A 19,894-nucleotide genomic window follows, 5' to 3' on the forward strand; every position below is an offset into this window, starting at 1 on the left:
TTTTTTGGTCCACACCAGAGCTCAATTCACACCTCCCCAAATGAACTGGACTTTCTAGGCAAACAAATCAGAGTTTGATTAAAGCGGACTAAAGAGGGATGATATGAATGCACCCTTATTTTTGATTCAGTAGTGGACAGAGATCATTAGATCCTCGAGCCCCCAAATAAGTTCCCTAATAATTATGGACCAAATAATTGAAATGCCTAAATGTTAAAACCTAAGACTAACACTAACAGCTGCAGGAAGTCCTGTAGTTTATCTTATTAAATCAGCTCTGCGTGCAACATATGCTAGCTGTGCTGCCTGGTTTACCTTCATGTGGTGAGTCAGGTCAGAGTCAGTTAGACGGGGTCTGGGTCAGCGCTGTGCATGTTTACAGTTTATATATGTTTGTACACAAACATACGTGTGTGTTTATGCTTGCTGTGTCACAGATCAGCCTGTGTAAACAGGAGGACATGTGGAAAGAAAATGGAAAAACACTGGGGCAAAGAGAAAAGCTCTCTACTGAAATCATAACATCTCCAACTACAAGTACCTACTGAGGGTACAGTACAACTGATAGTGTTTCCTTGAAGCTGGATTTGGTGCTAAAGCATTTTATGAGTTGACATGAGCTCTTCCGTTTCTGTGGATTTGCTTGTATTCATCCAGGCAGGAATGTTCTGTTTTTAGATCCCTATTGGACAGCTGGTTGTGCTTTTTTGTTCACACTGTAAAAACAAGGCTGATGTCTGCTCCCCTACTTGAGATTGACAAAGTGCCACTGGACATTGTTTAGAATAGTTCCAACACCTAATTACAGGAAAAACATCCCAGATAGAAGGGAAATATCTGCTGACGAGGGCGATGTTGTGTGAGTAATTAGGGGGAACCAGGCTGAAGGTTGCACAGTTATTTACACTAAGACATAAGTGGAAAATTCTTACTACAGTACATTCCCACTCAGCATTATGAAAATAGTAGGACTGAAATGATTAACTGGATTAATCATAAATTGATTACTGAAATAATCGTCAACTAATTTAGTAATTGATTAATCATTAACTGGACTATACAGACTTGAAATGAGGTTATTTGCTGAAAAAAAAAAACATACAGTGCAGTAATGAAGTCAAAACGTTTTGCATGCAAGATGAAAACACCTTAGTCTGTAAATGTTTTACAAAAAAATCCTCAAGTGGAAATTTTAGCTTCACCAGTTCAAAGTCAATAAAGGAGCCAATCAAGTTGCGTTTTAGTCAATAAAATGTTTAATTTCTAATTTGAAAAAGAAATGTATGTAACCATTTATTTTCATCTTTAAAAGTATTTCTAATATTGCACAAAAAAGGCTTAAGTGTTTAAAGGGGAATCTGTAGAATATGCCAATTTCTTCTATTATACAATCAATCAAATAATCGATAACTAAAATAATCTTTAAATTGCAGCCCTGAAAAATAGTCAGTAATCCCTCCCATCAGTGGGGTAATCTATGCTTTGGCGACTAAAAATGTCACAGCGTTCAGGGACACCGTGACAACATCTTGATTCACACGGAGTCACTGCGCAGATTTGCAATCCAAACCACATTCAAAGCAGCTTTCAGGCAGAGAGCTTCCAACCCAAGTCCAGTCCAAGCTCATACACCTGCTCTCGAGTTCCTCTCTGCATAAAATGCACACTATAATCTCAAGCTTTACGGACAACACCCCACTTCTACCATCAGAGAGAACAGCCAACAAAGCAACATCTTCAAACAGAAAGCTTGTGCAAGAGGAAATACGCAAACGGCTTGTCTAGAGCTAAAGCTTTTGCACAATTAGGATAGAAAGTCATGAGAGAAAAGTGAATAAAAACTGACATACATAAGCAGGTAATTGAGTCTTACAGGAAAAAAATGAATGAACCCAGGAGGAGATCAACTAAAAAAGGGGGTTGCCCACTTCCCCTCAGACTTCATCAGACTGCACCGTGTTCCTATAAACACGACACAAAACCAGAAGCCCCTATTGTTTAGGACACAGAGGTCCTTCCTGGATGGACCAGATCCGGTATGTGCTGCCAGTCTGACTCAGACTGGAGTCCTACCCGCACGGCCACCACAGTATACAGTTTAAGGTTGCAACTAGCGATTATTCTGAAATTATTTTGATGATTAATTGGATAAACAAATTGGCAGATTTTTCATTTAACCACTTAAACCATTTTATACAATATTTAAAAAATACATTCAAATGCAAATTCAATTCCTTTTTTAAATAAGAAAAACATTTTATTGTGTAAAATTACAACATAGCATTCATTTGATGAATGCGTAATCATTTGTAGCAAAGGATCTGAAGCTACAAAAATACTTCTAACGGTAACGTGTGAAAATCTTCAATATGGTGTAGAGGTGATTCGCTGACTATTTTTTTTAGATTAACCAGTTAATAATTAAGCAAAAGGTGATTAATGTGTTTTTTTGCACAGAATTTTAACTGGGTGAAGCTAAACCCATGTGTGTTTTAGTTAGATAATAATTATAGACAAAAAGGGTCAAAAGGGAGGCTGGGGATTCAGAAACCTCTGACTGTAGACATTTCATGTGATTTGTTTTACTATATTTAAACGTATCAAATGTTGAAATTGTCTTGTTTTTTTATCCCATTTTGCTGACATCTACCAGGAGACTCCTATAACTGTTTTTATCTTGGTAAAATACAGGTCAAATAAAACCGTGTTGGGTTTGCACATGAAAGCCAATAAACAACTGAGGTGATAAAACGTGAAAAACCTCAGAGTATAAATAGTTCTGCAAGAGACGACAGAGTATTTAATCTTTTTCAGTGCATTAAATGCAGCATGTATTTCTTTAAGGACACCACAGTACAGCATCACGGTTAGCCCAACACAAACCCATTGCTGCGTTTCCGTCTTCCTTGTCTGAATAATGTCTCCATTTGAGTAATACTGGCAGCTTGTAAATGTTTTATCGGTGAGTAGATTACTCCCGTGTGTAATGAAAGTAGCTGCTGTGGTTTTATAGATACAAAAAAAAAAAAGTCCACGCAGTGCATCTCATAAACAAAACCAAGCAAAATATATGTCTGAAAACAGTTTCTCTCAATCTGCAGTAAACCACAGAAAGTTCTTATGCAAAACCAGAAAAGTGGTTCAAAATGTAGGAGAAAGGCACCTTTATGTAGTTCACCAGCCTACCATCCAGCCCCCAGTGGAAAAATAACTGCTCCACTTTATGTTGCTATAAAGTTTCCGCGTCTTGCTGCTGTAGCTCTTTCAAAGTCCAAGGACAAAGCGCAGCTCTGACACGAGCTACACTCTCGCCTCGTCTCCATTTGACAGCTTTGGCTCGAGTTGAGGCCAAGGTTACTCTGCAGCAAGCAGATTTTTCAACAGCAGTGGTCTCTACGGGCACAGCGCTACAGAAGGTCCGCAGTGGCGGGGAAGCCCCAGCCCACGGCGTCTTCTCCCTGACAACATAGCGTGAACGTGCCCCCGCATCAGGCAAACCGGTGGCCCTGGGAGATTCATCGCCTTGGAGACCGGAGTTAGCTCAGCGCAGCAGCCGAGGCAACAGAAACCTCCCTGGTGACGCCAGATTGATGATGAGATTAAAAGAAAACCTTGATACAATTCTTTTCTTTCTTAATGATTTGCTTTTTACTGCAATAATAGGCCAAAGAATTAGCTTCCTAGATGATACACCTATCTTCAATAAGAGGTGAAAGACAACGACTTTATTACGTGGGATTACAAGCAAGGCCCAATTCAAATGTCACCGAGACGGCATAATTACAGAGGTGGATGCGACTCCCTCCCACATGACTCCAGAGAGGATCAGCAGGAGGATCGACCACAACCCCAGTTCTAAGTAAACGGGCAAGCACGGGCCGATTCCCTACAGCCTGCCTGCAACGTTCCCCTGCAAGACTGAAGGAGAGGGAACCTGTTTCAGAGCTAAAAATACACGTAGTGACAACCTGATGAAGCAGGCAGAAAGGTTTCACCTCTGCAGGTGTGCCGTGAAGGTTTGGAAAAGCATAAAGACACACAGTTCAACCAAACAAAACAAGATAATCCATCAATATGCGACTGTACTCGACTTTGGCATAATTAAGAGAACAACAAAATTGAAGGTTTCCTTCCAACAGACTATTACAAGCAGATATTAAAGTAAAAATCCTGCATCACAACTCTTTTGTCACACTTGGTGGGATTCACTTTAACTTCTAGGAGTTTTGGATCAGACATTTTTCTCCAAAATGGCATGTCAAATACAGAATATGTATTTTTTTCCCCACCTATGCTCATCAAAGTCATCAAAGCTAAAAGCTCACACCATTTTCAGTTTACATAAACCAAAGAATGTACTGACATTTACACAGCAGGTAAATGCAATCCAAATGGAACTTTTTCAGAGAAGTCTAAAAGGCCAACTTCCAATCTTTTCGCCACTTCCATACGTGGCACTACATCGAATACATCGTTTTCAAAGCATCTGCAGTCAGAATCGTCACGTAGCATTTTATCTGACGTTGGAAATGCATCATAATTTTGCCCCGGAAGAAGTCAGACACTGTAAATCTGGATGTAAACAATGACTGAATAATTAGAATTTTTTACTTATTAGAGAGGTCTGCGTCACTGAAAAGCATCACATCACAATCCCATCACTCCTGGTTCTGACTACACATCCAAACAGACTTCTCTGCAGAAACTGCAGTCATTGTCCCACAAAAAGCCGTTCCCATTAGTTGTTCTTTCTTTTCATTAGCTTCCTTCATGCTATGATTTTGTGACGATACTGTCAGCTCCCATTACCGAATAAACTTTAAAATTAATCCATAGACTGATGCATCCATTATTACTTCTGTAAACAGTGAGCTTCTGTGTTCTTCTGTGAATGCAGGTCGCAGAAGTTCACAAAAGTCCGACTGTGGCCACATTATTCAGTAGCATAAATGACCACGCAAAAAAAAAAAAAAAAAACATTAAAAAAATCTGAATTGAGAATCAAGACTTGCTGTCTGAACATGGCCTTAAAATGTCTTAATTAGAGGTAATTAGTTTTATGTGAGCTTCTCCATAAGATGCATAAAGTGCACCAAGAAAACCCTTCAAGTGCAAAATGACAGGTCAGGAAAAATTAGGTGAAAGATTAATAAAAAGCTTGATAGAGAACCAAGTATGTTTAAATAAATTGCCAAAGAAGAGCAGCATAGTTTCTTTAGCTGTCAGTCAACATTTTTCAATAAATGAGCTGTATCTGGCAAGAAAAACAAGAAAATAAATCAGTCCTGGTGTGAAAACAATCTCAGTCTTTATCCAGCTATAACCTCCATCTGAAAATGAGCTAAAGACAATCTGGTTCCAACGTTTCAATTTGTGTTTCAGGCCTCAGAGGAGCACAGGCTAGTTTAATTAAAAGCCATCCAAATGAACAGTCTTAGTTAACACAAAAAAGACCAAAATTAAGCTTAATTAACCAGAGAATTCAGCTGAGGGAAGTTGCGGGAATCAGGACAAGGTTCTAACGGGATTTGCCTTTGGGTGGGCTTTCCTAACAGAGTTGTGTGTGTGTGTACATGTTCTGGTATTTCTCACCTTTTAAAGACACAGGAGTCCCCACTGTTCCTTATGGGAACCAAAGTCTGGGCCCCATAAGTAGTAGTGCGGTTACAGGGTTCGGAATTACGGTGTGAACTGAGTTTAGGTTAGACTTTGGTTAGGCCTGTGCTGAAAAAGGTTAGGCTTAGGGTAAAGGTCAGGGTTGGGCTATGGAAATTAATGAATGTCAATGCAAAATTCTTGTCAAATTAGAAAGACATAATATATGCGTGTGAGAGAGAGACAGAGAGAGACAGAGACAGAGAGAGAGAGACAGAGAGAGAGGGTTGAGTTCAAGTTCCAGAGGGCAGGGCAAAATCCTGGGGATTCCAGACATGCCTGCATTTCCTAGGAATGTTTGCTAGTGAAACACGGTTCTGTTGAGCCACTTCCACAATGACCACCAAAATACTCCTAACAGCTTCACACTTCACATTACATCTGTGAATGTAAATTAAATATTTACATGTTTTGTAATATTTTGGAGCATTTATCAAGCCTGACAAAATTCCCAAACTGACCAGATATCATTAGATATCTGGCTTGGAACAAAGGAAAGCATAGAAAAATCAAAAACAAAGAGCTGCATTGTGGAATAAAGCCATTCCTGGAGTTAAATTAGCCAAGCATTTACAGTAAACAATGCCCCGTCTCTCCACACTTGCTCAATCAGTTATCAGACACGGCTGATCTGTTGTCACTACATCAACACAACACAAAACGGGTTAAATGCTGAAACTAAAACACAATAAAGGAGGGAAGAAAATAAAAAACAAAGGCCGTCCAGGGTGGCTAAACTGGAGACGAAAAATGCATCTCCCTCCAGGGGCTGACTGCCAGTGTACTGATGCATTAATGAATGGCCCAAACTGTTTTCAATACATTTGTTATTCATCGTTGCTGGCATAAGCATGAGGCAAACATGCGTGTGTGTGTCTTTGTTATCTCCAAAGCTTCCTGCTGGGCTTTCAGTTGACATCACTGTCACAGACACAAATATTCACCCATCAGCACCTCTCTATTAAATGCCTAAAACTAGTCATGTGCCACATCCCGCACATTCAGCCTGTGTCATATTGTGTTTGTTCAAAAACACATTAACCAACCGGGACCGTGACTCATTATGAAAACTGGAGTCCAAAAAGGATGACCACAACACAGAGACACAGGTGGCCCGAAACAAACGGCGTTATTAAAAATCAGCAACAATTCTGGGGTTTAGCACCGTGATCGCGTGTAGTTTGTGGCTGCAGCATAGTAGCATGTAGTTTTATATGGTTGTTTAAAAATGACAAAGAACTACAGCTGAACTTGCTAGCCAGTTATCAATGCAACTCAAATAACAGTGGATATTTTAATGATTATATTGTGATCAGATATTGATCTCATATAAGCATTTATGATAAATGTACAGTTACGGTCAGAACTATTAGCCCTCTAATCAAATCACACAAAACTCTTAATATTTCCATGGAAATGACCATAATAAAAAAAAATTATACTTCCAAAAGAACAGAAAAAATCTTTACAAAGTTTGATTGGTATAGTTTACATTTTGTGTGCTGAATTGTAACAAGAAAACCTGGATCGGAAACTCTCTTCCGACAACACTTCTCAGAGGGGAAGTCATTACAGAAGGAAGACAAATGTGGCAGGCATGCTAAACATGCTCATTATGCTAACATGAGGTGCTCAAGAAATTTAAAACATTTTCTGTTTTCCAACAGAAAACCGTCGTCACTGACGTAATGATGTATCACATAAAGCTTCTTCTTAAGGCTCCTGTATTTAATAATTTAGCAATTTAACACAATAGCAAATCAGAACAATTTTTCCTCTGAAATGGCATCTTTATTTTGTTCCTGTAGAGAAAAACATCTCATGATGTCGTGCATGACTTTCCAATGTGTGGAAAAGTGAAAAACGAATAAAAGGCAAAATGCAGCAAGTCTTTTTGGTCACATTTTATTTATAAAAATCTCTCTGTCCCAATAACCTGGACGATTTCACTGCAGCAAATCTTCAGCGAAGCAGCAACTCTCTTTTTCACTTATTCAAGAAATAAATAAGTGTTCTTAAAACAGCTTTTTACAGTTTACAGAAAGAAATCAGGCAGGTTAGAGATGCACTTCAACTTGTTTACACGTTAACATTGAAGGAATAACAACCAACTCCATCTAAAAAAATAAATAAAAATCTTTCCAAAGTTATTATGAGGAACATTTCTCACACTTGTTGGCCTGGTTAATGTCAACAGGAAATAGTAAACATCCCAATCAATAACTTAATCAATAATGAGGTGAAGTTGAAAACAGAACAATTTAGATAAGTTGTAAATAATTACCGAGTCAATGACAGCTTTGATGATCGGTTCATTCTCAAAAACAAAATGATTTCAAAATGGTCGCAAGGTTGAATTTCGGTCAAAATAACTTTTTCCTCATTTTCCATGGAACACAAGCATTTTTTTATTCTTCTGTCACACAAGAGGGTAAAGAGTAAAAAATCTGGTTTAGTTGAGCGAGAGAAATTTCCCGGAATAAAACAAACAGTGACTCAGATCAAGAAAAATGCAAATGTCACAACATTAAACACAGCTGCAGGTTTATTTCACTGCTCCTCATCACAGCTTTTAGAATCCTGTAATAACATTACTTATAAGAAATAAAATAATTTTGTTCCTTATCTTACAAGATTGCAGAAAAAGTTGTTTTACATCAATTTGACAGTACAACCAAAATTAGCAAATTTTTCTCAAATGTATGTCATCAAGCTTGTAGTACTGAAACAATTAATCGGATTAATTAGAAATAATCGAGAAAATAATTGAGAAATAATCCTCAACTAAGTTAGTAATTCATTAATCGTTAACTAGAGTTTACATATTTAAAGAAAAGGGTCATTTGTTAGGAAAAAACATTACTGTACAATAAATATGTCTACATTTAGTTTGTCAAAATGTTTTACCCAAAACTTGGTTTTGGGTAAAACCCCCAGTCTATTATAAGCCTGGCGGGGCACCAGGTTTTACTTGTGCCCCCACCAGGCTTACAATTGCTTATTATTATTTTTTTATGTTTGCATTTATAGTTTGTTTTTGGAAATTAATCCTCCAATCTTCTAGTAACACATAATTATCAAGTGATATTTTTAAATTTCCTGTCAACTTTAAAAAATGTTTAAATCAAAAACATGACAGCCTGCTGGATGAATGACTGCTGAGCGCCCCAACCACCAGGCTTAGCAAGTATTCTGGGGGAAATCTTGGAATTAAATGTTGTCCATTTGCATCTTTTAATGCATTTCTAATATTGTATAAAAAAGCTGAAGAGTTTATATGAAAATTTGAAGAACGTGTTTTCTTTCTAATCAGTAGAGTAAATCAATAAAATTATAAATTTTTTTAATTGTTTGTTGCAGCCTTATAATCTTGGGATTAAAGAGTTCCTGAAATGCTCCAGAAAATAAGATTTTGAGCTAAATAGCAGGACATTCCATCCTTTACTTGATTATTCCTGCTTTCTGCTCTCAGACGGAAAATCAACAAGAAATGCACAGACGTCAACAAATCAGGCTCGCCCCCACTAAGAGGTGGTGACAGAGTTCATGAACTGCCCACACAAATACAAAAAAAAAAAAGATCTGACATAAATCTGCCAATGAGAGCAGCGCAGACATAAAGATTCCCTCAAAAACAAACTTAACAAAAAGCAGAACAGCACCGAAGTGTTCGTTGTTGAGCAAATCAAGAGGGAACTGAGGGAATCAGCTACAAGTTTCACTACAACCTGTTAAATGGGTCGTATCCGTCAGCTGGATTCAATTGTAAAACGCAAATTGGACAGAGATAAGAGAGCTACAGGTGACAGAATATGACTCATCTAAAAATCAGTGGTGCTGTTGCATAGCCTGAGGATGTGAAGGCTATCAGGTTTTGGAGTGATAACGGCCTCCAATGATTGTCTGCGTCCAGCAGATAAAGGGCAGCATTTGCTTGTGGTTGGTTTGTAAGCCATCCTGGATGACCTATAGGAATAGGTGCAGGGACACCAGCACCCCAAACGGATCATCCTCAAAGGACCGAAAGGTCCAGAACAGCAGCTTCGTCCAAACAAACATGGTGGCTGAATTCAGCTGCTCCACATTTCAAGATTAGCAGCAGCAAGAATATTTACCAACACCAGCATTCCATCTTTATCAATGTTAAAAAGAAACTATGGTAATTTTTTGGGGCAAAATGAAGCTAAATTCTTCACAAGATATTATTTATCTCGCTAACCAATGAGCAAATACCGTTCTCTGTAGATAGAGATCCTTGAAGTTTGTATTACAGTTCTTTAGAAATGCTCTATGAGATTCTGTAAAAAAAAAAAAAAAAAAATGTGTATATATATATATATATATATATATATATATATATATATATATATATATATATATAAAAGATACTAACAGCATTTGAGAAAATAAAAAACAGCAGAACTGTTATTTGCATAGTTTTACTTTCTTGTCTTCTCATGTCTTACATGAACAGCAGATTTTATTCAGATTGCTTCGTATAACTTTTGTGATTAATCTTACTTCATTGTTAAATGGCTAAAAATAGTCAAGTTTGAGTTTTCTTTACTCAGAAACAACATTCCCACTAAAGCGTGTCGTTAGCGCCATCAATTATTACACAGAGATTGCACTTGAAATTTTCTGACGATCAAAAAGTAAAAAATAAATAAAATATTGCAGCAAAAAGAAAAGAAAGAATCTTGTTCAGTATTTTCTGTCATGTGCTAAACTCTAGCAGACAGATCTCTAACCCTATCACTGTGATCCAGAGGCCACAAACTCAACCTTACTGCAAACAGCTGCCACCGCCAAGCCAGCCATCAATTATTCACTACAGCTTTGCCTCTGTGTTTACCTTTGAGGGTTTCGTCTCAGGCCAGAGTGCACAAGGAAGGGAGGTGATAAGTTTACACAGGTCAGCAAAAGAAAAAATATGATTCATCTTCATTACAGTCAAGAAATAACCATTCCTGCTACTGGTAGACGCCAGTATGTCATATTAAGGTTTAAAAATGTTTCAAAACTGGTTCTTATGTTTTAAAATCCCTTTTATGAGATGGAAGACAAAGTGTGGGAATAATTTAAGTTTTCTCTAGTATTGTCCCTCCCCCATCTGTTGCTGCAGACTAATGGTCAGATGGCAGAAAGAGCGCTAATAAGGTTTTTTTTTTCTTTATAAGATCAAAACGTACACCAGCCATCACTCTTATTATAAGGAAACGCTGTTTTAAGCCAACAACTGGAAACATAAATGGCTTTTCTGTTCAGCAGTAAACTACTGACTCTACCCAAACAGACAGCCAACCAAAAACTAACTAAAAAGCTACGTTATTTACTCCTAGTGTTATTCTACAAAAAGCAGAATGGGAAAAATGTATAATCTCCAAAATATGCAACATAACTTAAAAAGAACATCAGTGACCATTGCCTATTCTTCACAGTTCAGTAATCACACATTTACCTATTTTCTGGGGAAATAATCCATATTATTAAACATGTCTTCTTATAGACATTGGCATTAAGTCTCTCCAGTTGATTCTGCATTTGTCAACATGTCATTTGTTGTCAAGCTCCAGTGTTCATGGATGGACGAATGCAACAGAACATTATGGATAAATGAATCCAGATCACTTTTTTTAATCCAATGGTTTGCATTGGAAATCTTCTTCCAAAATCCCTTCAGGGCTGTAAAATCCCCTATCCACATACGCACCTCCTATCAGTCCGTCTGTCCCTCCTGTTAAGGGGAGGAGGGGGCTGGCAGGATGTGAGACCAGCTGGTCATCAGTTCAGACAAAGAAACCTGCTGAATGTGCTCTCGAATCTAAAAGAAACAGATCTCTCTCGCTGCAGCTCGATCGTGGACCTTTCAGTCCTCAATCTGCTTCCTTTTGCTTGATTACAGAAGTTGGTTTTTTTTTGTTTTCTCACAATCGGAACAACAGGAAGGGATTTTTTAAAAAACAGTGACACAAAGAGGTGTTTTGCTGGAGCTTGACCAAGAATAGTTTTGGTTTCAAATTGTATTACTAAAAGATAAAAGGAGGAGGACAGAGATAAGATATGTGGTTTTTAACTGCAGAGAGGGTAGTGACAGGTGCACTTTGTCTTCTGCATTAGCCTAGATCAGCTAGTCACTGGAGAGAGCGCTCAACATGAAGCACCTTGGTTCTACCAAGAACTATTTTAAGTTAATGATAAATTATAGCCACAGTCACTCTGTACCCTGACTGCTGTTGGCCATATTTCAATACACTTGACAAAGCTTGGGTAAACAATAGCAAGACATGTGCAGCATGCATTCTTGACCCCACACAAGAGACTAAATCAAGAAGAAGAAAAAAAAAAAAACGCTTTGATTTTTATCTTGTTGAGAAAAAAAAGGACCCATAGAAAGTAGATCCCAGAGGAAGCGGTACGCTTGAGCATGCTGGCACTAACACAGGGGTCAGAACCGTGGCAATCAGAGTCGTTTTCACGGCCAGGTGAAGCCCTAATCTGCCCTTTAGTCACAGATCTGACAGCAGAACGCACCGACAGCTGAGGATTAACCAGGCTGCACAGTCATCCTTCCTATTTATCATGCACACATCCATCTTATCTAAAGGTGCTGCTGGGAAATGTGTCAAAACTGTACAAGCCTCTTCATTACAGCACCTCCCGTTTTGCTCTGGTTCTGGCAAATACGCGAGAAAACCTGCAATGTTCATTCAACCTTAATCGTACCCAGACGTTTTGGTGGTAATAATACTGAGTAAACACACCTAAAACCTGTTCCGCAAAGTCACATGTGGACACACCCAGCTCCTTGATCAACAAAAGGTAGGAGCAGGAGATAAGCTAGTAAAGGCCATGTTGGAGCTGAAGCTGCATTTAGCTGCAGGCTACTGCACCTGCAGTCCACAAGGTTCCTTCAAAAACAATCGGGTTCAGTAGAAACTAACAAAAAAAACCTTAAAACTTAAAACTAATCCTGAATCATGTTAGACTAGAGTACAGGGGAAACATGAAGAGCTGAGACACTGGATACACTGGATGTGGGGGCAGAAGGAGGGAGGTGGATCAAACTGTTGAAAGGATCTCTTTGTAACTCGTCATGGGACTTTGGAGTGGCTAAAAAGATAATTTCCTTCTGCTCAACATGATCTCTGAGGTAGAGCTAAATTGCAAAAGCATCCAAAAACTTAGAGGGCGCTCAGTAGCAAAAATGGTTAATGAAAGCACAAGACAAGCAGGGCGGGCAGCAGTTAAACAGCTCTTCTTTCCAAAACATCAAAGATATTTCTGGAAATCCTCTGTGGATATATGTGAGCATAAATCCATGCCCTAAATTGTGTATTTTGCACTAAATCAACTGCTGAAATTTAAGATTTAACTATAAATAAATGATTATGTCCTTTGGGAATAATAAACACCGAGTAGTTTTGACTTCATTTACATACTGTCAATGTTTCTTTTCCGATTTATTTATCAGGAAAGTTTGGGCAGGTGGTACAGGTAAAGAAAAGGGTCAGTCCCCAGCTGGAAAAGAAAATTAATTATCAAACATCCAGATCTGACTTTGATTAAACACAGCGTGTTCGCTCCAGTTATTTCCTGCCCTTCTTATTTAGCATAATCTGTGGTATGACATACAAGGTGGGTGTCCTAAATACATACTATACTGCTGCTCTTTAATATTAATATACACAGATAAGTATTTATCGGATTTTTTTATCATTTAATGTGATGCATTTCTTATACAAATTGTGATTTATTGTACAATTAATGAACTAAAAAATAAATTGTATTGTCAGGATTGTTAGTTTTACCATTTTCTCCACTGTTTTTATAATCAAAGTATCAATATTTATGACACAAATCACACTTCTTTATCTGACTTGTGTCCTAAAGAAGCGCATTACAAATGGGTTTGTTTTTCAAGCACATATTTGTGCTGTGAGGTCATGATTGCTGCGTCATGCTGCAACAGTTACCTAAAAGAGAAGCAATAGCTCTTATCAACACTTTTAGAGTTATCACAATATTAACACAAAATATTGTGTAAAACCAAGTACATATCACCCCTAATTTAGAGACCCTAATCCAGGCTCTAAATTATAACTTTTGACTTTAGCGGTACAAAATAATAAGAAAATTACTGAAAGGCATCACAGAATATTTATCAAACTATCCGGGAGCTTGATCAAAGTCTCATTTCACAACATAGTTGTTAAAACATTCAATGAGATTACAAGTGTTTTATATTTAGAAAAGGAGGCATTATTTAAGCAGCATTATCTGAGGTCAGTAAGCAGTGCAGCAGGGGTGAGGCAGAGCAAACCTAAGAAACGATCAGGATGTTTAAATCTCCATCTGGTCACCATGTTAAACCCTTGCCATCTCCATCTAGAACAATCCACCCACAGAACCACACAGCTACCTTACATCATTGTTGCGTTTTTCTGTACGCATGTAAAATGGTCACCAGTTTGCTTCCTTTTAAATGCAACGGCAGCATTTGTTGAAACAAACCTGCCCCTCTGATGGAAACTGTCCCTGCCTGGCTGGTCAGTCTACTGCCGAATTCATCCCAGAGCAGAGACGGTTTGCATGTGAGCCGGCTAACTCGCTGTCCGCGACATATGTTCGACGCGGAGGCGCAGCCGACAAGCGCCACATAATGCTGGTTTGTTCATGTGTAAGATGAGCTGATGAACAAAACAGGGACGTCGGGTTGGCATCCAAAAATATCCGGGGCTCTGGGCTCACCGCTGACTGGAATGCACAGTGACACAGTAAAGGGCCACACAGCTATGCAGAGGCACTCAGGCGCTTTGTAGTGAGCTTGTGACGGTAATGCCACTCGTTGTACAGTCAGCACTCGTGCCCTAAACTCTGCATGGGCCTGACCCCCAATGCTGCAGCCCCTCCAACTCCGAGGATTCATACGCTTTGTGTCTGCACGCCACACATTTCCTGCAACCATAGAAGACAGTCTGTCACTGTGAATTTACGTCCACTGTTTGGAAAAAAAAGAAAGAAAAGAAAAAGCTCTCCACAGAGACGAGGCTGGTTAACTGTCCGTGCTAGAACGTCACAGAGTCCGGAAATAAAGACTCTATGGATGAATAAGCCTGTCACAATGATCAATAAATCAATTGATAAATTAAAACAAACTCAATTTCCATTGGCATAATTTTTTTTTTCTCACTCTTTCTACCAAAAACTGGAAGATAAAAGTCTTCAGTTTGGTGCTTTGGTCTCTTTTTTGAAGGACAATTTATTTTTAGAAAGACTTCAAAATTCATCTTATTTGTTGTTGTTTATTTATTTTGGATATGTAAAAAGTCTTACAGTTAAACTCAAATGATCATTAAAATGGAAAGCTTTAGAATGTGTTCTTGTATTATTATCTTGCCATTACTGCTATACCACTTAAAACAATATTATCGCTTATCGCAATAACTTCTGGAAAGATTTATCGTCCAGTTAAAGTTGTTATCGTGACAGGCCTACGGACGACCGACTAGGTTTTAGACCAAGTACTGAACAGGGACTCAATACATTTTACATGTCCAAATTAGCAGAATTTTACCAAACTGATTTAAGTTTACAACAAATTTTATAGCATGTATTTCTATAAAGGCTTTAGACATGGAACCTGTAAAAAGACAAGACTTTAAGGAAGGATTGGTATGAATGAAATCCTTCTTTCCAGCTGTAGTAAAAGCAAAATAAACAAAAGTGAAAATAAAAAGCCCATCAAGATAAACAATAAATCAATTGGTTAAATAAAGCAATTAAAATAAGCTTCATCACTTCCATTTGAACAACAATTGTTGAAGAACATCATTCCATTTTTAAAAATCTGAAAACATTTCACAAGTATTAAGTAGTTAGTTTACACTTTTATAGGACAAAAGTCCTAACCAGATCTTTTGCTTGTTTTCTCTATCTGAGGAGAATGATTAATAAATTATGGTCACAGAGACTTCACAATCAGTTTGAATTATTTTTGTTCTGGTTATTATGTTTATTTTGGATATTATGTTTTCCAGTTTCAATGCCAAGTTTTCTTTTTTTTTATCTTTGAAAGGGTGTTCTTGCATTAATATACCATTACTAGTAGTACATTCGACAAAAATTGTCTAAAAATAATGTCATTTATTGCAATAATATCTGGGACTATATTTTGTGAGAGGCATAAATATAAATAAACCTTCAAATTCAGTTTGAAAAAGAGCAGGAGGAAGCCAATAGCTATCAAATCCTAACATCATTTAGCTCACTCTGTAAAAAAAGTAATTAATTTCAGTCTGGAATATCTAAATACCTTGTGTGTTGCATCTGTGTTGACAACAGTACAGGTAGTAAAATCCATGGAAGCAAGTGTTATGTGGAAGTACTTCAATCAAATTCCACAGCCAACAGCTGAAAACAGACGAACGGGATCAACGTTCAGGAAGTTTCAGGTGTTCCTTTGGCCAGGTTTTATGAGATGTGTCTGGTTGTAGAAGGAGGTTTGTTAATGTACGTCTACAAACGTCCTTAAATAAAGAAGAAAAACCAAAGCAATTACAGTTGACGCTAGACTAAATTAAGCGTTGGTGTAATTTTTGCTCATTTTGCTTCAGAGACCAAACATCTGCAGAACAGAAGAATGAACAGTCATAAATGTCTACCACAAGAAGAAGAAAAAAAAGCTCCTTTGTGAAGGACTCAAAGAAGGGCGTCCTTTGCCAAAACTTGTTTTACACTCAGCTGACCTTAAAGTGTTAACAATATTCATTAGCAAATGTGCCACTTGTCCCTTTCAGCACAAAGTTAAAGCCATGAAATGTGAGAGTGGCAGGGTCTGCAACCGGCCAGTCTGTCCATTCAGCCTCCATGCCGGATCCCAAACACAGACAGCGCATTGTCCTGGAGGTGAACAATGCTCTGAACTAAATAAAAACAATTGTTTCATTCCCAAAGTCTGTAGCGCTGTGGGAATGCAGACATAGCAGCAGGTCTTCTCTTAAAATAAACTGGCATGGAGCACAGAGAACTTTTGACATGTTTCAAATTGTATAGATGTGTGTGGCGAAAGCTTTGCACGTCATTCCACACATGCCTAAAACACAGAACCCAATCCACCGTTAGATTCGTACCAGCTGCTTTGGTTTGTCAGAAACATCAAAAACGATTATATTCAACATCCTCGGGGAGAAGGATGCTCCTTTTTTCAAGCGAGAAGTTTGAGTTATCAGCTTTTCATAACACATCCCACCTCAGAAAATACAAGGGCTTCGACATGCCACCAAACTCACAGGTGTTTGTTATGGATGTGGCTGCATATTGCAGTAGCTCTTACTCAACTTCTGATTTGTACTTTTTGTTGATTTCCGTTCATCATTTTCTGGTTGAGGTGTTGCATGTTTGGACAATTATTCCCTCTGTGAGGCTGGAAGCATTTTTTGCTCTTACTTTCAGATTGTTGTTATAATACATAACCGTGGCAACAAGATATTGTTTTTAAAACTTGGAGCAGAACCTCTCAAAAGCTCAAGTAACACCTGAACTACAACTTCAAATCCCAGAGAAGTTGAAAAGGAGAAAATAGTTCGAACTATTTCTGCTATCAATCATATTCCCGACTCCAACGTCTCTTTCTAACCATACAGCCAGATTTGAAGAGGAGCGGCAAAAGCAAATGAGGTGGATTAGCAGTGCTTGTCAACAACTGATGGTGTCATTCAGAAAATGTCACTGTGAAATTATATCATCTCTACCGCCTGGATATTTAGCCGTTAGCATGTCATAACAGTCATACATCAGTCTTAAGTCAGGGGGCTTTTCAGATTTGTTGCCAGACTGACTGCTACTGGAGCTCTTTCGTGTCCACAGCATCACCATCCACAACAACTACATGAAGATACTTGGAAATTGAGTTAACACTTACCATCAATTTGGGATAAATAAAGTATTTTTGAATTCAAATGAAAACAACAGATTTTTTTCAGTGTCATCTCAGATTTTTGGTTTTTAGAAAGCTTTACTGTTTTTTTTTATTTATTATTTTTAGCCATGATCTTGGTGTTTTTAAAGACTATTTTGTTTTTTAGATTGTCTTGGACCAAAAAAAATATTTCCAACAGACAAATATTTCTTCAGATTTCCACTGAAGGCAACCCAAGCAACACCATTTGCACTGGTGACATGGTTTCTGACCATTAGGTGTAAAAGACTGAAATGTCAGGAATCTGCAACATGCAGGTCCACACACACCCGAATAGCTCTTGGTAAGTTTGAAGAAAAATAAATGATACGATAAGAACCTACAAATTCCAGCAATTTTCATAGGAATTTTAAATTATATGGCACTATAAAAACTCTGCCAAACTTTTGTCTAAACTATTTTTGTGCATCTAGAAAGTGTTTTTTTTTTTTTTTAGCTTAACATTTATATTTTACAGCAGCAAGTACAAGCTGCAGCTCAGCAGAAAGCATTACAATTTAGGTTTGGTCTTTGACTAGGTCTCCTAGCACACAATTATGCTTTTATCTAAACCACAACACCATCAAAGGGCTCCTCTGGTCCAATATGGGTGAATCATCTCATCAGAATGTAGTTAAGCTCTATAGAGTCCTGCCAATGATCTAATTACTTGAATGAGGTGTGTTGAAGCATTAAAGTCATTGTACTTTATGTGTCACTTTGTGCTTTTTTATAACACAAACTCCAGTCAAAACACATAGCAGTTGACAGTTGTGACAAGGTTCAAGGGGTATGAATGCTAATTTGAGAAAAAAAAACCGTGCATATGTGGAGGGCAAAATGGTCAAAGTTTACCAAACAAAACAGAAGAAACCTGATCAAAGTAAGGAAAATGTCATGTGATTTGCTGGGGTGTGTCACCGATTGCCTCACCTGCAGAGTGACCTCTGCTTTTAAACAGGTGAACAACTGTGAGAAACTGAAGCGGTGGTAAATGAATGAACGCGCAAAGACACCAAGCATACCTTTGGTAGCTCTTTGAGTTGGTTGGCATCGAGGAGAAGTTCCTCCAGACTGCGGCTGTAGCGAAAGATCTCATCGGGGACAGTCTGCAGGTTGCAGTGGCGCTTGTCCACCGACTCGACGTGGCGATTGCAGCGCCACAGGGGGATACACTTCAGCATGTCCGGCCGCCTAAGGGGATTTGGATGCCGGTGCTACTAAGATCTCCGCATTAGAGAGTGCAGCGGGAGAGGGAGGTTAAGTCAGTGTCAAAACACCTAATTTGTTTCTCCAATGATCCAGAGTAGGAGGCCGAAATCCACCTGAAGAAGCACAAAAATAATCCTTTCGATCTGTTTCTGATGTATATTCCGTGTCAGGTTCTGTTTGAAAATTGTCGGGATCCTCCCAGCGACATCCAATCCGGAATTTAACCCAACATGAAGGAAATGAAGCTCCTTACGGATGAGCTTGAAGTGTTGCCTCACTTTCTTACACTCCCCTCCTTCACACGGAGCAACCGACGTTAGCTTGTTTTGCTGCCGCCGCCGCCAACATCCCCCGAAGCTCCTCCGCCGAGGCTAACTGAAAATCAATCTTCCGAACACCCCGCGTCGCGAAACGCTGCCCTGTCCGCCGCAGTCGTGGGTGGGCGACTGAAAGCATCCACTTTAGTCACCGAGTTATAGATAAACAGCTATGACCAAGCGGCTTACGCCAAACGAGTCAGCGGAGATTAACTCGTAATGATGCGTTCGTCCTCAGGAAGCTAGACACAGTTAGCCAGCGTCGGCTAGGAGGAGGAGGCTGGACGTCTTTGTGGCGGTGCTGCCGTTAACCGACTGCGCTTTAATAAAAACTACAAAAAACACGGGACGACTGTGTGTGGCAGCAACATCCCAGAATAAGTCACAAAAAGTGACCAGACGGTGTTCGTCCGACCCCAGGGTTGGTAGAATCCAAGCAGAGAGCAGGAGCTTCAGCAACAGCCGCGCTTGCCTCCCCTGTTGAGCTGAGGCAGGCCGGTCTGGTGTGCGGGGGGGCTGGGCTAGGCTCGGGCTGGAGCACCGCCGCTTAGCTTCTCCTTAGCAGAGGCCACAAGGTTGCTTTACACCGCCACCTGGCGGCCTTATCGGGTATTTCAATTTACAGGTACCTCTGAATAAACTGGATCACAAAAGTATCTAATCTGTTCAGAGTAACATGTTCTTTTTATAGGCTAATGATACACATTGATATATTTTCAGAATACATTTCCCAAAAGTAAAACAAAATATA

At 38.8% G+C, this 19,894-nt stretch overlaps 1 protein-coding gene across 26 annotated transcripts in view; it reads right to left on the reverse strand.

Annotated features, from left to right (window-relative positions):
• Positions 1–19,778, reverse strand: part of scrib (scribble planar cell polarity protein) — an 82,030-nt gene extending 62,252 nt beyond the window's left edge. For 5 of the 26 annotated variants that reach the window (XM_081601950.1, XM_081601953.1, XM_017301859.2 and 2 more), the window contains exon 1: positions 18,640–19,775. In XM_081601950.1, coding sequence (XP_081458076.1) covers positions 18,640–18,798 — 159 coding nt within the window. In that variant the 5' untranslated portion in view covers positions 18,799–19,775. Of the gene's footprint in view, positions 1–18,639 lie in introns of all 26 variants that reach the window. The other 21 variants (XM_081601946.1, XM_008396597.2, XM_008396610.2 and 18 more) reach the window with 12 other exon arrangements.
• Between the last annotated feature and the right edge of the window lie 116 nt (positions 19,779–19,894).

The sequence above is a fragment of the Poecilia reticulata genome, chromosome 20 (assembly GCF_904066995.2).
Source record: "Poecilia reticulata chromosome 20, P_reticulata-male-v2, whole genome shotgun sequence".
In the NCBI taxonomy this organism is placed as follows: domain Eukaryota; kingdom Metazoa; phylum Chordata; class Actinopteri; order Cyprinodontiformes; family Poeciliidae; genus Poecilia; species Poecilia reticulata.